Source organism: Bombus vancouverensis, chromosome 9, assembly GCF_051014615.1.
Source record: "Bombus vancouverensis nearcticus chromosome 9, iyBomVanc1_principal, whole genome shotgun sequence".
NCBI classification, from domain to species: domain Eukaryota; kingdom Metazoa; phylum Arthropoda; class Insecta; order Hymenoptera; family Apidae; genus Bombus; species Bombus vancouverensis.
Genome location: NC_134919.1, coordinates 4,181,132 through 4,203,340, shown reverse-complemented (window position 1 = coordinate 4,203,340; position 22,209 = coordinate 4,181,132). Strand labels below are relative to the sequence as shown.

The 22,209-nt window shown below is 37.6% G+C and overlaps 1 protein-coding gene across 2 annotated transcripts in view; it reads right to left on the bottom strand.

The window, feature by feature from the left end:
- Positions 1 to 22,209, bottom strand: part of LOC117161715 (uncharacterized) — a 68,912-nt gene that overhangs the window by 21,895 nt on the left and 24,808 nt on the right. For both annotated transcript variants that reach the window (XM_033343442.2, XM_076621418.1), the window contains exon 2: positions 823 to 949. In XM_033343442.2, the coding sequence (XP_033199333.2) occupies positions 823 to 934 (112 nt within the window). In that variant the 5' untranslated portion in view covers positions 935 to 949. The remainder of the gene's footprint in view (positions 1 to 822; positions 950 to 22,209) is intronic.

Below are 22,209 nucleotides of genomic sequence, written 5' to 3'. Positions count from 1 at the left end.
TTGCAATTTACTACAGTGAGATGCGACGAAGTTCCTATTGCAGATCACATTTTGTCACACTTAGGTAATAACATAATATTCCTCTATTAGACGCGATAATCGTCTGGAGTTTGATTTCTTTCAACTCAAGGATCTTTCGGTTAACAAATGCTTCGAAATCAACTTACGTAGACACGAAAGTTACACGAGAAGGAATATAGGTTTAAAAAACGAACTGAGAATGTTGGGAATACATTATTAATCTTGAATGTACGGTATTGTGGAAAAATGTTAGATTATCTACGTTATTGGCTTCAGCGTGGCATATAAATATACTTCTATCTCATCGTCCTCGAGATTTCGGTTCTTTCGGAGTGATCTTTCGGGAAAGCAGGAAGAACACCACGTAACTGTACTTTTACACGCTATTACTTAAGTAGTAATGATCGTAGATAAATTTGCACGGGGGAGAACTTCATCCGTGGTCGTACGGACGGAGCACGACATATAATCTGGCCAGGTGAAATACAGCTGTCAAATCGTTACATTGTAATTTCATGGCTAATTTGTTACGAGCTTTTTTCCCTAGCGCCCCTTGTGCTTCACGGTCCCGCGCGAAACGTGCACGTTCCTCTTTTCCGTTGTTTTTAATATCAAATCCCGTACGATTTCTCCAACCCTGCAAATCACGGTTACGCAATTTACGGTTTCGCTCTTCCGCGAACAAGAATCGTGGCTTTATTCGAAACGTCACCAAGCCCTCAGCTTCCATCTCTGATTATTCGAGTCAAGAGGATAAGAATAAGAAAAAGCATTTGTAATTGCATTTAATGCTCGGCTTACCTTCCAACGTGAAAATGTCTCCATCGGAGTGCCTGATGACCGAAAGCTCTTGACAACGAACAATCTCGAGAACGTTCAAGCAGCCCGCGAGGACGAGGACTAGAAGAAGCATCTTCTCCTCTGCATTCTGAAACAAAGTGGAGCGAATTACTGTAACCTTTTTTCCAAGCTAAACGTCCATGAGGAAGAACGACGAAGGAACGTCTGTTGTTTGCCTTCGGTCATGAATAAATCAACCAGTTTTTTCTTTGATTTTTCCTTCATTCTAAAACATTTTCGTGTTTCCATAGTTCTTTATTCTGTATTTCTATATCTATATAACTATCCAAAATGCAGTCTGCAAAAATAGATTTATCACGAGATAAATTTCATTTACGTCTTTTATTTATCATTATTTTGCTATTACGTTTTACTCGACTGAGAAATTCAGTAGCATTTAAATGCGAACTCTCGTGCGATTTTGATATCTACGATGCTTTACAACCATATGCAAAATTATTGTCAGTACTATCACGTCTTTATCGTTAAAATCGAGGCAGACGATTGAGACACGAAGATGCGAGAAGGAATCACGAGTGAGGAAAATGAGAAATTGATTTTTCATCGCTGTTAGGAGAATCGTTCGGGGCCAAACTTCCGCTCGAGCATGGACTATGGCGGTTAGTAAAAAAAATGATGAGTGAGTTTCGGTGAACCTCTGATTGGAAGGTATTCCAACCGCTTCTTTCGCGTTTCCCATCGTCTGAACTTATCTCACGCGTGCCATCGGCTCGATTGTGCATAACGTGGGCACACGTTGCGTTGATGTTGATGCGCCGCTCGCGACATGCATCGAACGTGTAATTTATGCCTGTTTCGTGTGCCCGTAGTTTACCGTAAATGCGCGTACGCCGGGATACGATTCCAGCTTGTAGGAAGATTTTTCTTTGGCATTTTTTTCCCAGCACGGAAGCAACATGCTTCGCTGGACAAGATGCTAAGAACGGTAATTTCGCGTTCGAGAAGTCTCGCCATACGAATACTATTATTTCAGAATGGAACAGCGATGCTTTCGTAATGAATCTGCAATGAAAGACACCGATGCGTCATCTGAATGTAAAAGTGGAAACGTTGGTGGGCAGGTTACTGGAAAGAGATAGAAGAAACGATTAAGCGAGTATTTAACGAGTCTTCCGACTTAATTTTCTATATTTAGTACGAGTAACGTCATTGTGTTTCTTTTGTGCTCCAACTTCCGTTTATATCGAGCCAAAAACGTCTTTGTACAATGTAGCGGACCTTAAATTGGTCACAGACGATCACGAGCGATATTTTACCGCAACCAAACCGTCGACAGCGGATGCTTTAAAGACGCGAGGAACATTCTGCTAAATCTCTTTATTGAGGAGATTTATGTGTAAATAGTGGTGGACGGTTGAGCGTGGCAAATGTGACAAACCAATCAACGAGCAGAGAAAAATCTCAAGCAAGATATACGCAAACAACGTTCGGTCACTATAAAACTTTTAAGACTGATTAATTACCGCTATTAATTTTAGTCAACAGAGGCGGCCGCGCGTTTATTTCAACCTTATAATTACTTCAATTTCACGGTTACGCCTTTGGAGCCGTATAATCCACGACAAATCCCTGAATTATCCTGTAATTAATTATCCGTTCCCGGTCAAAAGTGTGGACATTTGAAATTATTATTTAAGATTAGGTAGAAATTTTATCAACGTTTCATTAGGAACGCGTGCGAAATTTATACATCTTTAATAACGGTCTTTCATTTAAAAAGGATTTTTAATGTTTTAACGTAAGATGGGAACGAGAAATCCTATACGTACACCGATATCAACTTCTTTCAATGTGTTTAACTTCAAACTCGAAATACTTTCTAACGCTAGAAAAGTACAATTGGATCAAGAACGTGCGAAACAATGCGATAGAGCGATCTCATATCTTCCGAATCATAATCGGAATTTCTATAAAAACATAGATTTTACTTCTACTCTTGAATTCTCGTGTCATATCATTCTCGCAATTTAACACGGTTAGGAAAATTGTCGGGGAGTTAAACGGTATGATTACACGATAAGGAGAGAAAAAAGAAACAGCTGTTTAATAGAATCCCAGATGGTCGATGAAGGCACGCGTTCGATCACGTCCGGAAATATTAGCACATCCTTTAAAGTTTTCTTACGTCTGTTAAAGTGCCTTTTTTCGGCCTGTTGATGTCTATCGCGATCGCATCTAAATACTTTCCGGCGAGACATAAGATTGCAGAGAACGAAGCTCGTCGGATATTCGACGTTAGTTTAGAGAAATACGTACCTTGCTTCTCCCTATTAATTGCTCTCTCCCCTTTTAATTGCTTTTAGAATGAATAGCTTCTCTCGCGAAGTCCGTAGTACCGGTTATTCAGGGATTCTTTTTAGTCCTTTTTTTTGTTCCGCTCAAAATTTACGACGCGATACCTTCTTCTTTATGATTCTGTTGATTTCCCTGATAGCTGGCCCGTGCTCGTGTTTGGATTGACTAGCGAAGACTCCGGTTTATCTTATTTGGATAGAGCGGAGAGAAGAACGACAGATTACGTCGTATTATAACACGTACATATGTATACGTAGCATGTGTTTACAGAGACTTTTTGTACATTTTATGGAAGAATTATTTTTATTAAAATACACCGTAGTGTTATGTAAATTTATTAACACATAAAGTAATAATAAAGTGAGATGATAATAAAGTAATAATTATTTCCTCTCTTGTTAATTCCAGTAACCATCCAAGATAGTGGACTTTGAAGTGTCAGTAAATGACGAGCGTTGGTGGTTGCTGAATGATTATTTGTTGATGTCTAGAACTATTCCATTAAACTCTCATCGATAACGTTCATTAGTTTGCTCTACTGTGTTACCCTGTGCAATGCTGTTACAAGTCCGAAGAACGTGTTATCTAAAAGTCTATTTCTCTATTCTATTAAGACTCTATACATAGACTTTGATTGGCTTTCGTATCGAAGCATGACTGGTGAAAATTACGAGGTTTATGACAGCGTATTTCCTATTGAGATACGGAAAAGATGAAAACATGAAAGCCCCAACAATACGTGCTGTCTAAATTCATCGAATCATTACTAATTCTCGTACAATCTGTCTGTATCCAGATGCCGGAAAAGTTAAAATATATCTTTCAAAAATAGTAATCGTCGCTGACAGTGCCAGAAACCTGGCCTAACGGCAAACTCTAACAGAATACATTAATTTTGCAGTGAAAATTGATGAATTGTTATTTTAATGAAAATATTTTGATATTTACGATTAGCATAAGATTAACTGTACGTATCATACTATATAAGATTATTGTAATAAAAATGAAATTTTGACAAAGAGTCTTATTACAGGGTGGACGAAAATTTTCATAAGTAATTATAGCTTTTGCGATTTGGAAAGAAAGTATTATAAACTATAATATTTTGTGATAATAAACCGGTTTCGAATGGATTAAAAGTATTACCATGGAAGCTATATATTAACCCTTAGAAATCGAGTAGCGACATCATGGTGATACGTTATGACCTTAAAATTTTATCAAGCATCCGGAAAGGGAAGATATTTTCCCATCGTATGTATATGTACACACAATGTTTTCGATTGGTCTCGGTTGAAAATATGAATTGCCAACGCGAGAGCCATTACAGTGAAATACGTTTCAGCTTAAACCCAGAGTTACGCAGATGGCCGGTGGGTCACAAGGTATTATTTTATGCATCGGGAAAATTTATAGCCGACAGATCGCATTTTACGTATCGAGAGGTAGTTAACGTAATATTTTTTATCGTCGATGGATGAATCTTAACTGACGCGTGTTAAGCTTTCATCGCACGCACGTGTTGAAAACTTATCTGCCAGCCATGAAAAAAGAGAATATGGAATTAGCATAGCTCGATAAAAATGAAATTTATTGGATTTTAATCTGTCGTTCGACACGGATGGGTATCGCGTGTGAAATTTAATTAATTTTTTCGTATATGTTCGAGATAGAAAAAAGACCGATGTTTGCTTCATCAGGCACGATGTTTGATGAGATAATTAATCAACTTAACGAGCTTCATCTTAGAACACAATCGCTCGTAACTTGTACGCTTCTGTTTGATCCGAACAATACGTTTTACCATCGACTGTCGATCAAATAACGAGTTGGACTATTCGTAAAAAATGAAACGTGCGTTATTGCATTAGAAAAATAAAAATATAAATAAAGTTGTAAATTTCACAAACGTACAAAGGAATATCAAATAAAGAAAACGTTTCTGTCACAAAGCCAATATTATTTTCTCCAATGAATTTGAATCTAACCCAAATCATGAATTTTTCACGTGTTCGATATTACACACAGCGATGAAGCGAATCATGGCATGTGGTATTTTATAACTAGCTGCGTAAAAAATGGATAACCCAAGAGGAGGTATTATTCGGAGTAATGTTTATTCGATGCAGCGGAGCACCAGTTATTCGAAAATAATTATTCGTTAACCATTACTCGCGTAAAATGCAAATTTTCTTTTCGTATTGACACAGTTGGCAACGTCAGCCGGAGAAAAGTAAATTCGAGGGTGTTCGATTTAATGCCTGTACAGTTAAACGCTTCATATAATTAATTTCAACAGACAAGTTACGCTTCCCATAATTTTCGGCGAAACGATTATTCTCATCTTTTTTCCTATGCGAGTCTTCTCGCGTGAATCCAAACGAATAATTCGAATTTTACGAATCATTATCGAATTACATAAAAAACGAAGAAGCCCACTTTCTTATCATTTCCAGGTTCTTATCGGTTAACGCGTTAGTTGGTATTCCGCATAATCTGCAGTATAATGTTTGATGAATGCATCGCACGAAGAATGGTAATTTCATACGCGTTTCACCGAGTGTATTTACACGCACTTAATTGTCAGTGGTGGGAACAAGAACGTCGTTGCCACGAATTGTCGGAACATTTACCACGCTCTTCTAATCCATCGAATTTGAATGGATACTTTGATACAGCTAGAGGGAAACTGTCGCTTTTGTTTTATGGATTCTACGTGGTTGATTATTTGTTAAAATTACATTGCAATTTATGATTTCCATAATTCGAATGGAAGAACGATTATTCGTCTAAATCGTCGACGAATCGAAATTTGTCTAACGTGATTAATAAACTGTGGATATTTACAGGAAAGTGTGTGATATATTTATAGGAAATATAAACGTATAGAAATGTACAGAATGTAGAATGTGGGTAAAAAATATCCTTTTGACTGAAGGTAATTTAACTACGAATCAGAAATGAAAATTGTACATTGATCTAGATTCCAAGATCCGGATTCCTGCGTGGATAAAAATTAGATTTGCATAAAAATACCGTAATCAAGTCGGTAAAAATTTCTTCAGTGTTCAAATTGTGCCGTGTAATTTCTGCTCTCGAAACGTCGATTCTTGAATCACCTCTAAAGAATTACCTCGGGAACATACATACATAAAATTATATTTACTTGTCTCTTCTTGGTAACCAGCTCACGAATTACGAACGTCCTGGTTTCTTCGCCACTAATAGCAGCCATTAATCACGTTCCCGGTAGTGTTTCGCTTGTATCCGATTCACAGATACCGAAGAACTTGCGATATGTTCCTGGCTCGTGTCACTGTTACGCAACAGAATTAATTTCTTCTGGAATCTTTTTATAAACGATCGTGCCAGTCTATTAATAGATTGTATCGCGTGAAATATTTTCATACTTTCATGTTTGTAAATATTTAGAAAGAACGTTGAGAAACGCTGCTATACGATTTATATAGTTTAATAGAACAACGACACCTAAATATCTATACTTGAGGAAGCGTAAACGTAAAATAATATCGTATGAATCAGAATCACTTGAGTTTTCATAGTGCGTGGCAATTCAATGAGATTGGAGATTGGTCCGTGAGATTGGAGAAATTATCGAAAGATCGAATATCTTAAAGGGGAACCGCAATTGAGCTGTCCGTCCATGTAAATGGTCAACAGTTCGAGTTAAGAATCGGAATGCGCGCAATTAGCCTGCATTTTCACGGACACGCGTCGCCCGATTGTAATCGACCACGTTCGCCGAGATGCGTGCAACATTTCCGCCTTATAACTTGAGATTACGCGAAGGGAATGGGTCGCGAATGAGCACGGATGAAGAGCAGATCGCAGTACGAGATCGTACGTGACCGATTATCCACTGCAATGTCGCGTTCTGTGTCAAGGTGCATGCCACCAGAGATTGCATCTTCCTCACGAATCGCCTGGCGATACGAAATTTATCTATCGTTTCGAATCTGTCAACTATCCGTTTCGAATCTGTCGAGTATCTGCTTCGTCTGTTCGCTCTGATCACGATGATTTTTCTTCGAGTAAAGGAGAGATTTGACAAACGGAACTCTGATGCCTTAGACGTGACGTGTCAATTTCACGGGCCTCGAAGCTATGAGAGATCATTGACTTTCAACGTACAGAAAAGTTACGACGCGGATGTAGAATTCTAAAATTCAGATTGACTTTTCAGACAAAAGTTTCGTTCGAGTAACTTGAAAGTATATATCGATGTACTTGTTATTCGTTTGATTCGGAGTATCCCTCCGAGTTTCGAGCAAAGTCCAGATTCTTCCAGCTGTTTCTTCTTTTTAATGCAACGACTTTGTTGCTCCACTTTCGCATTTTCGGTATTTTAGGTATTCATTATTTTCCATTAGAAACGGCAGCAGATCTAAAGCTAATCAACTTGAATTTAAGTCAATGAACGAAATTATAGAAATTGATACAAGTATCGGCGCACGCAGTGGTCAGAAATTTTGAAACGCGATTAGTCCGACTTCTGTGAAAAATTCTTTAATACAGAGTCAATGTACTTTAGACAGTATATCGAAATCGTGAAATTTGTGTTCACTTATAAACGAAATCCCATTAGTTACGAGTCTACTTAAAAACACAGTATAGAATACAGTAGGAATAGAATCTTAAGAAGTCAATCGGTGTAGCTACTCGGCGATTTAATTTACTGCCGCGCTGTATCTTAGCTTGTAACTATATGTATTTCCATATTTCGTAGAATGGTATAGATTTTACACATCCATATATGGCGCTTACGGCGAACAAGGGGTCGAAATAAATTTAACGACCAAAAATCCATTGACATACGTGTTACGATTTATGTCCGGTAAATGTGAAAAAAGGCATATTTACCATTAAGAGATCCTAAAATATGTTAAAAGAGATGTTGCCCAAAGTATCAGTCTCCTTTCGTAACGTTATATCGAATTTTTGTCATACTTGTAGCATCGTCCTCGCATCGTCAGTGATTAAAAATCTCAACACCATTTGTCACGTTGATCGATGTTGGAAAGAAACGTTCCGTGTATGTCTTACAGTTAAGAAAAAGAGAGAAATTAGAATTCGGCGCGTCACGCTTTTAAATCGTCGCTTTGATCGAGAAGAAATCATCGATCCAAGATTGTAGCTACGTGAAAAAAAAGACTACTACAGTGTGAATCGACACGTTCTGCATTTCTCGTTTAACATCTGTCTGATGAAGAAGACGTTATTAACAGAGGTTCAACGCGTAATCGATAATACGTCTCGTGCGAATGGAAAGAAGCTGGTGTGAAAATTATTTACATCGTTAACAGCGAATAATCAATTCTTAAATAATGTTATATGTTATTAAAAAAATTTCATCGCATATGAAGGCAACGAGACGAAGAAAAATATCGCAACAATACATTTGTAAATTCAATTTTTCCTAAGCGAATTACATCTAATTTTAGATTTCATCGATCGTCTTAGCAAAAGGAATATCACAATACAATTTGTCATGTTGAAGAATATTATTCTTTTTATTAACCAACAAGTACGTCGATACTTTCACATGCTGGAATTTTTTAACCAATTCGAAAAAGAATATTATTTCCTTTCTTTATCTACTAAATAGTCTTGGCAAATTTTGATAATTAACCTTATCCTTTCATTTTGTTGGAAAGCAAACTAAAGTCATTGCGGAACCTTGATAATTAGACCGAACTGAAACATATGTACTTGGCATATTCTATTTTCATCAGCACAAACAAAAACAAAAAAATCTTCGTTTTTTATTTTCTAGCCTTCCACTATGTTGCATTCTTCATTGTCCCTTCAATACAATTATTCACAATGTCGACTGTCAGTTCATTGCAGTACGATCGGCAAACTTGATATAATTTCAAAAAGAATCAAATGATTGGCGATAATTACATACAGAGCAGCGAAGTGGCCTTGAAATGTGCGTAAAGATGAATTCGATTAATTACTAAGAGAGCGGTGGGTTTGCCGATTGAGATAAAACGCGTGCTTTGCCCGATAGGTAGGAAATTGAGAGAGCACCATAAATGACAAACATGTCATTTCTGGTTACGAGAATGAAGGAATAATCATCGGCCGGTTTATAATTAGCTCGTAACTCTGCGTCTCTTGTTGTCGCTTCCATCTTTGCAAACGATCGCCGATGCGTTTCCCTCGATGTTATGGACGATCTTTCATTAAGTGGAAATTAAAGACGATTCTTATCATGGGACTTAATTACGTCGCTGTTGCTCTCGCTATAATAATTCTCTGAGTATGGGTTTATTAACCGCGCCTGAAGTGGTTGCACATTGACGTTTTATACGAAATAAGACCTAAACAGTTAGATTTATTAGCTGCGAAAATGAATTACACCATCCTCTCGATGTAATTTTGTAAAATTTATAATCAGTCGGCGGTGGATATTTATTCATTTCTGACGAATTTCAAGATGCGGAAAGTGGAGAAGGAAACTGTTCGTATCAAATTCAACTTTAATTTAGTTAGTTTAGTAGACAGCTTTTCAGTGAAGAAACTATAGATCTATGATAAATTAAAATACGGCTAGCGATTTATTTTTAATCGAATTGACCAAACAGTTGAATTATTATGAAATTTGTATTTATTTTGTAAACAAGTAAATAACAAAGTTCTTTTAGAGTTATCTTAATTTGTATTTATTTCGTAAACAAGTAAATAACAAAGTTTTTTTAGAGCTATCTTAATTTGTATTTATTTTGTAAACAAGTAAATAACAAAGTTCTTTTAGAGTTATCTTAATTTGTATTTATTTTGTAAACAAGTAAATAACAAAGTTTTTTTAGAGCTATCTTAATTTGTATTTATTTCGTAAACAAGTAAATAACAAAGTTCTTTAAGAGCTATCGTAACTCTTAATCTAAACTTAACTAATACCACGAAAACTAGAATTGCCGGCGCTTGATGTAGATAAATGATAAAAGGATAAAATGTGTCTATTCTCTAATTAAATTTAGCAAATATATTACAAATGTTTCCTAGTATCGAAATATGATATATTATATGCGATGCAATCTAGCCGTAAAGACGTTTTATCAGATCAATAAATCAGCCGTCGAGCGTTGAAAGATTACACTTACGATGAAGATTTCTTCTATGGATGTTTTCGAAATCATCTTTACTTTATTATTTTCTATTTCGCGTCGTTATCCGTTAGATACCTCTTTCAGATTTACACGAATCTACAGTTGTAACTCAGGTTACCGGCGTCTGTAATTATGAAAATTCTATGCGTACAAGACACGACTTATTTGTTTTTCTGCGTGTATCGACATTAGCGACATGTCATTTTCAAATTATCAAGAATAAACTAACTTTGAGTAAATTTCACAGTTTTAACGATATAATAAAAGTGACAGCGCTCGATGAATGGAATTGTAATGTTATTCAGGATTTTTCACAGATATCGATCTATTCGTACGATTAAGAATTTCTAACTGTGTCGTTGTTCGTTCAATTATGCCATTAGTATAACTTCCTTGTTTTTCTTTTCGGCAAAATGTAATCGCTATTCTACAGAATGGAATTCCGCTAACTTGTTTAAGGTTTTTGTCGCCCCATTAATGCACCAACGTTTCGTTCAGGCAGCGAGTATTGCGATATTATTAAAATACCGCTTCGCGGGAGTTTCTTAATCCTTGGACCGTTAGTTTTTGCGACGAGCATACTCTTCTGATTATTTTCCAGCCATCATGTTCAATAATAATGTAAAATTATGCGGATCGTTTCATCCATGCTGGACCAGGTTATTTGCTTCGTTCGAATCACCGTTTTACGTAATTTTCCAATCTCAAAAAGGGCAACTTGCGTCGTCTTTACGTTCGCGAATGATTGACAGTTTCACTGCGAAAGCGAATAGGTGCGAGCGTATGTTTCTCAAAAATTAGACACGTCCAGGAAACGGTACGTCAAATTTGTTTAGTCCGTGAAATTTTCTAGATTTCCTCAAGTTGTTTTTAGTATTTTAAACAATTTATATATATAATATTTATTTATGGTCTTGTGAAATTGACGATTTTGTTATTTTCACCACTTTTTCGTTCGACTCAATGTCTAGTAATCCAGAGTCGATTGCTTAAACTGTGATACTTTAAACAGTATACGTTATAATCATCGCTTCTTATGAATGGCGCATTTCAACAAGATATTTTGGTACTTTTAAGTATCATATACATGTCATAATCGTGATGGTAATTCCTTATAAAGGCACGAGATTAAGAAATTTCAATGTTTACAGTTTCATTATTATGACAAACGGTGTTACTGTCAGCTAAACATTTTGTCGGTTTTATGTATATCTTAAAATTTACGGTGGGATTAGAAATAGCTTTACGGCCCGTGATCGTCTCGTCGTCCAATGTTGAAATATTCCTCTTTTTTGCGCTATTCCTCGAGTTTCTAGTTTTCGTCAGGTTCTTCGTTAATCGAGTTGAGCTTAATTACCTGACACTCCCAATTACGAGAATTGACATCTTTATCGATTTTATTATCAGAAGGATATTTTTAAAATAACGGATGAGATACTGGTTCAGTTTAGAAAGTAGAAGTGTCAGAAGAGTTTGAAAGCCAAATTTGCCAACAAATTTCGATTACAGGCATTGCGAGACATAAATTATCGATCAGAATTTTTGAATTACTGTAGTTTCATAGAACCGAAAAAATTAAAAAGATTAAAATTATCAATTTAGAATTCATTTATTTTCGAATATTTTGTAGACAAAAATCTATGAACTCACTATTAATATATATATAACATATAACATAGATACAATTGAGAAACTAATTCCAAAGACTGACAATATGTCTTTGCTTTATTATTTTAATGGTAACTTTCACTATAACTTCATTAATTTTTGGAAGTTTTTAATGCACATTTCAATAAGCTAACAGGAAAATCGATTTTTTAGATTCACACAAGTATGTTCTTTTTCTTCTTTCTGAACTACGATCTAAAAGAATACGAGAAATTTGCTAGTCGATTATTATTAAATTATAGTTCGACAATTACTTCCAATCTTTACTAAATCATTATTTGAAAATTATTTCTGCGATGAAACGCTAGTTCAGTTAAGATATAAAGATCGCAACAACCGATCAGGCTCTAGTCACTAGAGTATTACAAGTAACAGACGGTCAGGTTGTTGAAAGTAACCGTAATTGTATGCTTCAACATAAACCGTAACGATGTCGACGTGTTGCGACCGTGTTCCGTATAGCCGAACTTGAATTTAAGTGCGGCTGAAACACGTGTTCGGTCCGACACACGATGCAAGAAGAAGAATCTGGTCTAACGCGTTGAAGAGAAATGAAGGGGTCTGACACGAGATGAGAATATTTACTACTATAGCAGGGCCGACATATCGTTTGACTTTCCACGAACATGGCCAGTCCGTGTCGTTTGAAAGGATTTAGGGTGTTCTATTTTCTAGTGAACATTAATTGCACTCTGTCAGATCTGGTTTCTTCGTGTTAACGGGAATAGAGTGACTGTCAAGCTATTTACTTCACTCGATCCTCGTCTAGTTAACATTTGTTATAGTTTAGAATCCCCACCGAAAAACAACCGATACCTGGTCCAATTTCATCCAGTTTCAGACTGCTTTACGAGAGAAAAAATTTGAGAAATTCATTTCGGCGAACATTGTACAACTGTACCCTGGCTGGGTTTACCGACAAAGAAACACGCCCGAGGCAACTGTTCGCGTCTTTATTAACCGATAAATTTCGGTAATTATGTAAATCACCTGGAACATAATATTTATCGGTCGTAGAGGAGGTTCGATCAGTGGTTGAAACTCAGAGGCAATGAACTTTGATGCAAAGAACGATGCGGACAGACGTGGATTCTGGTGGCGCCCTGTTTGAACATAACTCGGGGGAAGGAAGCACCGTGTCCGCGGTTAACAGAACACGTTGTTAAAGTGTAGCTAACACTCTGTAGACAACTCGTAGAAGTAGTAGAAAATGTCTTAGGCATCGAAAGAGAAAACACTTCTCACGGAGAGACACGTGTTTGAAGACAAACACGGTTTATTGACGAAGCTGCGTCTCGTTTTCCGGAACTTCCGATTCTATCGGGCCGCAGCATCATAAAACTCTGCCTTCTGCCTCCCTGTTCTAATATTTGCGAGCTCGAATGGTCATCCCTTAATCCAACGCCGAAGCTGCCAGTTTGTACAAGTGAACAAACTGGTCAGGCTGTCGCGGAGAAACTCCAGCGAATTCCATTTCGACCAGCGCATCGCGTCGAGTGAAAGTTAAGTATTTTTCTGCGAATAAGTGGATCTTCCTTGTCAAATTCACACGCAAGATTATTCTGTTCGATCACAGAATAGGAAGGATATTCTCGGACTTTGCCTGTAGCACGAATTTAGGCTTACGACATTGGAAAAATTAAAATCAAGTCTCACGCTGTATCCCGTCTTTGCCGTTGACTTTTTTAGATTTATTACTTGCTAGAGAAATTTTCCATAGATAATTCCATTTTGTATCTCACGCGACAAAATCCATTAATAATAACAACAATAACGGTCGTGATTATCTTATGATTACTCGTAACTATGAACCGTTTGTTGGAATGTCAGCAAACGACATATGGTCGACGGACGAATCGATTAATAATAATGAATCGGTGATTCAGACGCGCGATACGTGGGTGGTAGATCGAAAATCTACACTCCTTATGCGATAACGCGAACGTTATACAATTTTATTAATTACTTCTTCTACTACGTTTCGAGAACGAATATCTGAACATTTACCAATGTTAATATCCTCAAGTTAATTCCATTAGTTGTGGTTACGATTCAAACGTTGAAATATTACTTTTCACAGTAAGGCGCATAATTTATACGATGATATAGCGGTAAACGAGCAACGGAACATCGGTAAAATCGTAAGCGGCAATAGATAGAGGACTTTTGTCACGCAGTAGAGCGTGAATGCATCATGCGGCTCGTATGGCGAACGTCCTCATCCAATTCAACGACCTATGACAGATATTCGAGTCACAATCCGATCTTACAAGATCCATCAGCTTCCTCGATTCTTTGTCACGAATTCTCGTCTGATATCCTATAGGGTGGAATATTTCTCTGTTTCTTCCATTTGGTTTTCTCTTCTGCGTATACAGAATTGCCCTTCTTAGTTAAAATGTCCTATCTTTTGGATAGATTGTAACGATAGATTGTTTGGATAGATTGGTTCGATTGTAACCGTACAATATACTGACAAATCTTAGCTGTCAAATCCTCAACTCTGCATAATAACTTCAGATTGACTATTGAAGTTTCGTGCAGTTTCTTCCACCGTGTTTGTCTATCGTCGCTAATGCATTGTATCGTTCGATTCGCGCACGGAAATATCGCGGAGAAGAGAGCAATTCAGAGAATTTCCTTTTTTTTCTTCCCTGTCGAGTTGTCCACAGACCAGGAACCTGGCTTCTACTGCTAATCCAATTCACGAACTTGCTCGACTCACCAGCTGAATTCCTACGTTTGATCGACGACAAGATACCTCGGTGAAGAATCACCAGCATCCAATACCGACAAAGCTCGATCTCTTCGAAGCTGTTTCTTCTCTCCTCCAGTCCTCATGATTTAACCATACCAACTTTGCGAGAAACTTTACATTTCTTCCATCCATTCATTGGAAAAAATTCATTGAAAAAGTGTTTATCACATTTGGATTAATCCCTACGTCGGTTTGATAAATAATCGCGTAACCTGTATGTAATTATATACTTTGTATATATATATGTTATGCATTATATACTCATATATTTATGCTCTAACTATATAATTGTAGTGATCCACTTTTAAACACATTTATGCACACAACGTTGTACGTATTATACAAAACATTTAGAAATTTGTTTATTACGAATGAAGTCTCAAATACGACAAGAAGAAGGGTGTGCAAACGAATTTGACAAAGAGTAGAGTAGACAAAGTCATCCAGGCATAACGAATTATGTCTCCGGCGAAAAATTACTTTTCCTTCTATGCTCTCGAGACACTAAACGACGAACGATAAACGCTTGTCTTCGTTTGCCGTACTGGCAGGAACGCATTTAGCTTCTTTCTGACTCGAAGATCGTAATTGGTGCTCGGTAGTGACATGGTTGTCCTGTTTTTGACGCCAGTCGAAAAACACGAACCTGTGGCGCTGGCAAATTTACTGCGACATCGATGCGCATTTTATGACCACACGACCATGACAAATGAGACAGAAGTTTTCATGAGAAATTTAAGAACAGCGACATAATAAGACTTTTCCATGTCATGGAATCAATTGGATCCGAAATATCGACAATTTGCCACGGTTTCGTGGATTACACGATTGTAAATTGTAAACTGCTTGCTTCTTTTCAAGGAAGAGAGGTAACTCTCTCGTTCTAGTCGACTCAAACGAATCTTATAAATCCTTTCTCCTTTCTTCGCTTTCTATTAATATCGTTATCGACATTGTTATTTTCGTTACTTTCCAATTCAGTTTTGCTTTTTTATATATTCCGCTCATAATCAGAATAACGTAGGAATACATGTAATTAATTGATATAATGCCGGAGGATATTAAAATACAGTAACATTTCTCTGTTCCAGTGAAATTATATTTTATATAAACATGCATATTAATATACGAAATATAAAATATAGTTTCAGAATTTTTAAATCAACTTTATAATTATATAAAATAATTCATTTCTTAACGAGTAATATTTCCACAATTTTATATATTGTAATTACAAAATTATAATGTAATCTCATTATCTCATATTTTATGTTTCATATACGTATGAACATGCGTACAATTATATGAAATATAAAATATAATTTCAGTATAACAAAGAAATTTTATTATATATAATATCCAGCGAGCCAGTCGAAAGATCTTCATTTATGGTCGCGTCTATCGCGATTTTAATTCACGAAAACTACCAGCAATGGTGACCGTACAGTATCTCGTCGAATAGCAACTCGGCGATCGTGATAGCGGCTAAGCGAGCGTATTCACGAATATGCCATAAACAACGTGAAAAGTGCAAGTTCGCGGGCATAGATCATATTAACGGCAGCTTGCACTGGGATCACGTGCATTACGAGTTGTATCCGACCATCAATTCCGCCTCGGCTTGGTCCTAATGTACATTTGTACAGGATATACCGCACGCTTGGTGATCCCACAAGGAATCTCGCGGTACCGCCTTAAAATGGGGATGGAAACCCGTGGAAACACCATTACTAACGTCGATGTTGAACGTTCGTGGAAGTTGTAAATAAAATCAAAGTCTGTAACTTGCCTCGACGCAATGAGATGCCATCGAGGTTTCACCTTTAATGGTAACTTGGTTCTGCCCCATGACGCTAGTTCCCATTATAAATGCAACTTTCCATCGGTATGCTGTTATTCTGACAGAAAAATTCTCGTAGAAACGGGCATTTCTTGGTTATCGATGACTCTATCCTTTTACAGGATATTCTTTCAAATTCTATGTCTGTTTTCCCGTTGTTTCTTTCCATTATCGGTAATTTTCTTTTTTTAACTTCGCTGCGATCTCGCGGTCGAATTTCTATACTTCGATCTTGCTCTGATTTTAGCAAACAAGACGTCTAACGTCCTAAGAAGATTTTTAGCATAAGATTGAAAAATTGCTATAGATTTATATTTATTAGAATCGAGTAAAAATTTGTCGACTTATTCGTGCGTCGTGTATTATTTTTGTGTTTCATTTTAACGACGTTCGATAGCGATAATACAAATTTGTTCGTCTAATAGCTTGTTTATTTATCTTGTCGTTAGTTGTTTGAAGGTGCGTCTATAGATGCATTCCCAGTTAACAAAAATGGGACAGGAAATAGCGGAACGGTTAGAACACCAGGAGATTCGTGTTAAAGATTGTCGAAGAAGCATTACGATAAGAAGACCTTTTAGAGGCTCGCAACGAATGAGGAATCGAGACCTACTTGTTCCATCTAGTTGATTAAACGCCTCTGTCAAGAAACTTTGCCAGCTAGGTAGTAGTTGGACGCGTCAAATTGTTAGGCAACGTGTTCATGTACGCATATTCTGTGTATCAAGGACGATGCCCACGTCGCGTGGCTAAATTTCTTCGGGTCAACTTTAGACGTACGCTCGCTCTTAAGTTTCTCAATCGATTGTCACTCTTCGCAATTAAACTCTTCGTCTACCTTTAAGGATGTCGTCTTGTATAACTAAAAATCCACTGGTGGACTCGTCCATTAACCTACTATCCGTTACATCCTTCGATCAAAGTCTACTATCGAGCTAGATAAAAGACAAATTAACTCCTTCTACATACGACAGATACGACCATTTTTTACTATTCTGATAAATTATCTCATGGATGGACGAACGAAGATTTTAGTGAAGAAGAAAAAAAGCTTTTAAGCGACGATACAACTTAATCGCACAAGTTCATTTCTTATGAGATTTTGGTACATATACATGTATACAAATTTTTTTTATATTATATTTATTTATATCGCATATAACGCAAATAAAAGGACAGTTTTGAAATAACAATTGTCTACTTAAATAGTTCTCAGAATAACAAAAAATGATCGTTTTCTCTAAACCCAAGGAGAGGTTAACAAGATGCCGAGGAAGCAAGAGGTAGTTAAAAATTCATACTGCAAGCAAGAATGTTCGTTGACTGTTCAATGTAGCGTAATTTAACGGAGAAATGTCGCGGGTTTTTTTCGTTAAAATCGTGGGCATTTTAAGAAGGTATACGCAATCAGCAGTAAAAGACCGGCTAAAAATGACCCCGATATCTGGCTGCGCATCGGGAATTTTAACGGATAAAGGCACTCTTCCAGTAAGCGATCCACGAAAACTGGACGACGAGCTTTTTATGCAAATCTCAGGTAAACAGTTGACGCGGATGCATGGAACGCGCTCGCTGCCACCGGTTCATGGCAATAACGCAACCAGACGCGGAAGATCAGGAAGGCCTCGAACAACTGGCACCGTGTAATTACCAAGATAATCGTGGTTCCAGCGTGAAAATCATCGTACGCGATCGATGGCGCGATTCGCCAAGACGATTCACCACTCCAAACGAATCTCTTCGTAATTTCGTATTTTCTTTTCTCGAGGCACAATTGGCGAAACACGCTTCCGACATGCTACGAAACGTGCAAATTTTCGCAGCAATGCCAAGAGATAAAAACGTTGACAATAGAAAGCATCAATTTTTTATCGCAGGAAGAAAGTTTCAACAAAAATATACTTTTGTCGATGGTATCTTTAAGGTGTCTGTTACTAGTGCCAGCTTCGAATAAAGATTCTGCGATGCCACCTCTAGCGAGGAGTTTGTTTCACGGGACGATGGAATTCTTGCTGGTAACCAGATCGCGGATCAATTTCATCGTCTCGACTCCGTCGTAGATCCTTACGAGAATGATGAGACCTGTGATCGTAAATTATTAATTTTATTGGGAAATTTTCCTCATCGGCGCGGGCGGAGCACCGCGAATAACCGGTGCTAGAACGGATAATGATTTACGTTGACACGTTACAAAATTCGAATTTGCGAGTTGTCGTTGCGCGACTGGCGTAGAAAACAAGAACGAAATGACGAGGGCGGCAAGAAGGTGTAATTATCGAGATTAAAGAAGTCGGAAACGAGCTCACGAGTCTTCATCAAGGCGAGGCGAAACGGGACGAACAAGCGAGCCAGGCGTAATTGCACCGCGAACGAGCAGATCGTGTGATTATCGGTTATTAATTTTAATCGAGTTTCTTTTGATATTCGAAGCCTCTGGCTACGCTTTGATCTCCGTTAATTCCTATATGGGAACTGGCACGAAGTGAATCTGAACCGTGTAATTAGGACGAGTCTGCAAGTAATTAAAGTAAATAGCGCAACAAATAACGGGCGGAAAAGTGATATGCATAATAAGTAAAACAGGTGAATCGTTGGATAACCAGTAGCCAAGATAAATAACCGTAATTGGGTTTTACGCAACGTTGCGTGTTCGCGAAATTTGTTTACCGTGAACGCTTCAGAAAATTGAAAATTAAAACGCGGTATGTAAATAGCGGAGTAAGAAGATATCTGATCCAATTGATTTTCTTCTTGCTTCGTCCTTCACGGTTTCTTTACGCACCTTCTTCAACACGTTTCGCGTGTTACGTGAATTCATTTTAGGAAAGTTTTAAAATCGAACGAATTTAATCGTGAAAAATCTACTTAGCCGAAAACTTCTGCACATCGATAAACGATATTTCTTTAGATCCTTAATAGGTATCCATATAGTTCGATCAGTGGATCGAGAGACACGTTTTTTGGAGTAATAAAACGTTTATCTTTGCTAATTTATTAGTATGATTTGGCTCCTCTTGATATTTTCGAAATTAGATACATTTATAACTGAGAAATTTTAACGACGCTAATCTGAATGAACGACTGTTTGGTCTCTCGATGGTATTAATGATCACGAAGAACAGCTATGCGTGCTTCTCAGTCGAGTCAACCCGTTGGAATTTATACGATGATCGTCACTCTGCCGTGAAATGGTGGTGATAAGAGTACTTTCGTCAAGAGTATCGGTTTTGCTTGGTTGCGATTTGGTTTAAGGAAATCGGAGCCGCGTCGACATTACCGTGCGCCTCTCGATCCTACCAGCGTCCTTTAAATTGTTGTTTTTAGCGGCTCCTTCTGCTCACGTATGCGATAAACGGACACGTTCCGAGAAAATTGAAATTCCTCTCGATAAATCTTTCCATTAAGCGTAAAACATAGGCCTCGAACATTGAACACCATATCGTTAATGCCAATTAAGAAACCAGCATTTGAGAATGTTAACAATATACGAATATGTTATGATGTGTTGTGATTGTTTTCAATATTAGTCATGGCCTTTATGGATTCAAGCTACAACGTTCTAACATATCGATATGCACGCTAGTGTTTGTAAAAAATTGCTCACTTATACCGTACAGCGTATGAATAAAATATACTTTTCTTTTTAATCTAATTCTACCTCGCGATGTTACCTCAAGCAACGATATGTATACTCAATTAAAATTGATTATATTATTCTACGATGTTCGAAACAGGTACTAGAATTTCTAATAAACCGACTAGATGCCATCGATGGTAAATAATGGTCTACGCACGCCTCATCCCACAAGCATGCAAATCACTGACATTCAAAGAATTACAAATTACCATTCTTGGCTGTTAACCTACACCCTTTTTTTTCTCGGTTAACGTCTACCCTCCGATTTGAATATCCTTTACGAAGATTTTGTGGTATCATCAGTATGCTAACATATTACATATAACCCATGGTACTTACGTGGTTTACCACGGCTATTACTATTCGGCGGAGAAAGAGCGAGCGAACCCGGATCACGCGTCTCACGGTAGCACATTCGAGTGCATCGTTCGAGCATCATGGGATCTGTCGATGCGAGTACCACTGGTTACATTAGCGGTTTGAATGGTTCTACAGTATCGTGGGATTCCTATTCGGATAGATGGAATGAAATTTTCGTGTCAGATGGACGTTATGATAGCTTACATAAGCGATGCTTGACCAATTTCTATTCCACATGATTTTCTTCGACAATTACGGTAATCCGTATTGGTAGAATTTGATTCAGGTAGGAAGAGTCTACCTTAAGATGATTCAACGAATGTTAACGCAGATGCATTCCTCTTGAGGAAATTACGGGATATATTATACGACAACGCGTATGCGAATATGTTTGCTTGATGGAAACGAGATATGCCAATTGCGCGCTCTAAAAATACTTTGTGCGCGACGTGATACGATTCGATTGTTAAGATGAAAGCAGTGTCCATGGAATGACGCGAAATTATTAAGATTTGATCGACATATACGTACAAAAAAGAGAAGAGCATATATTAGCATATATTAAGGCAATTAATATATTAAGTATCGTCTTGCGTGTAAAAAGTATCGAAATTACGTTCATTAATAGCGTATTAAACGCGTTAAACCGGCGAATCTTTTAATTTCCATTAGCATTTTTTAATTCAAACAATACTATTCATAGCAGCTATAAATTTGAATTCCACCCACTGCAGCCAAGATGCCGGTGCTGATTCACACCCCGATAAATATTACAAACGCGCCTCCATAAGAGATTTATAATGGCTCGATGGCAACTTCCGCGAGTTCTTTGTCTCAACAGACCGCCCCTGTTACTTACCTTGGCAACGCCAGGCGTGCCTTCAGCCACTCGAACGCACCGAGCAAACAGCATCGTGGCGGCAAGCTATGCATCCCCAAGTGCACCTTATGGTCATCGATGGGAAAAAGCTGGGAGCTCGGATTTATCACCTTCGCTCGTTCCGCTCTCGCCTACGCTACGTAAAGAGCCGCGTCCCGCTACCTTCTCCGTTTCCACTGCCTTTTGTACCGAGCTCGTACGATATTCTCACCACGGATCGTTCGATGAATCGTTTCGTTCTAACGTTTCGTACTTCCAACGCATGCCTGTTCTTGCAACGAATATATTTCGATGCTAACGCGTATTTGCGATTCGTAGTCGAGGATTGTCAATGACACGGCAAGGACGCGCGCAGATATTTCCAAATTCTTTATCTTAACTTAATTAAGTTAAATTAATTTATATTAATTTAACGCCACTTATACTATTAACTTTTTCTATGAAATTAATTCTATTTTCTTCGGCGACCATTGCATTCCGTTATCTTTTTTCTTCTTTTTTTTTTTTTATTACTCTACGACGGTGTAATTACAGCAAAGACGCCGCACAGGTAATTCGAGCAGGTAATTCATTGAAATCAGCGGTGGAAAGAAGCAGCATATATCACGAAAGTAAATTACTTTCTTCCCCCCACAGAGTATCGCGTGTTAACTACATGACTACTCTAAAGGATTTCCGATTCACGTGGTGTACCGTATTTAATTATATATCACGAGAATCACGAGATTGAACGTGTGTTTAATAAACTCGCCG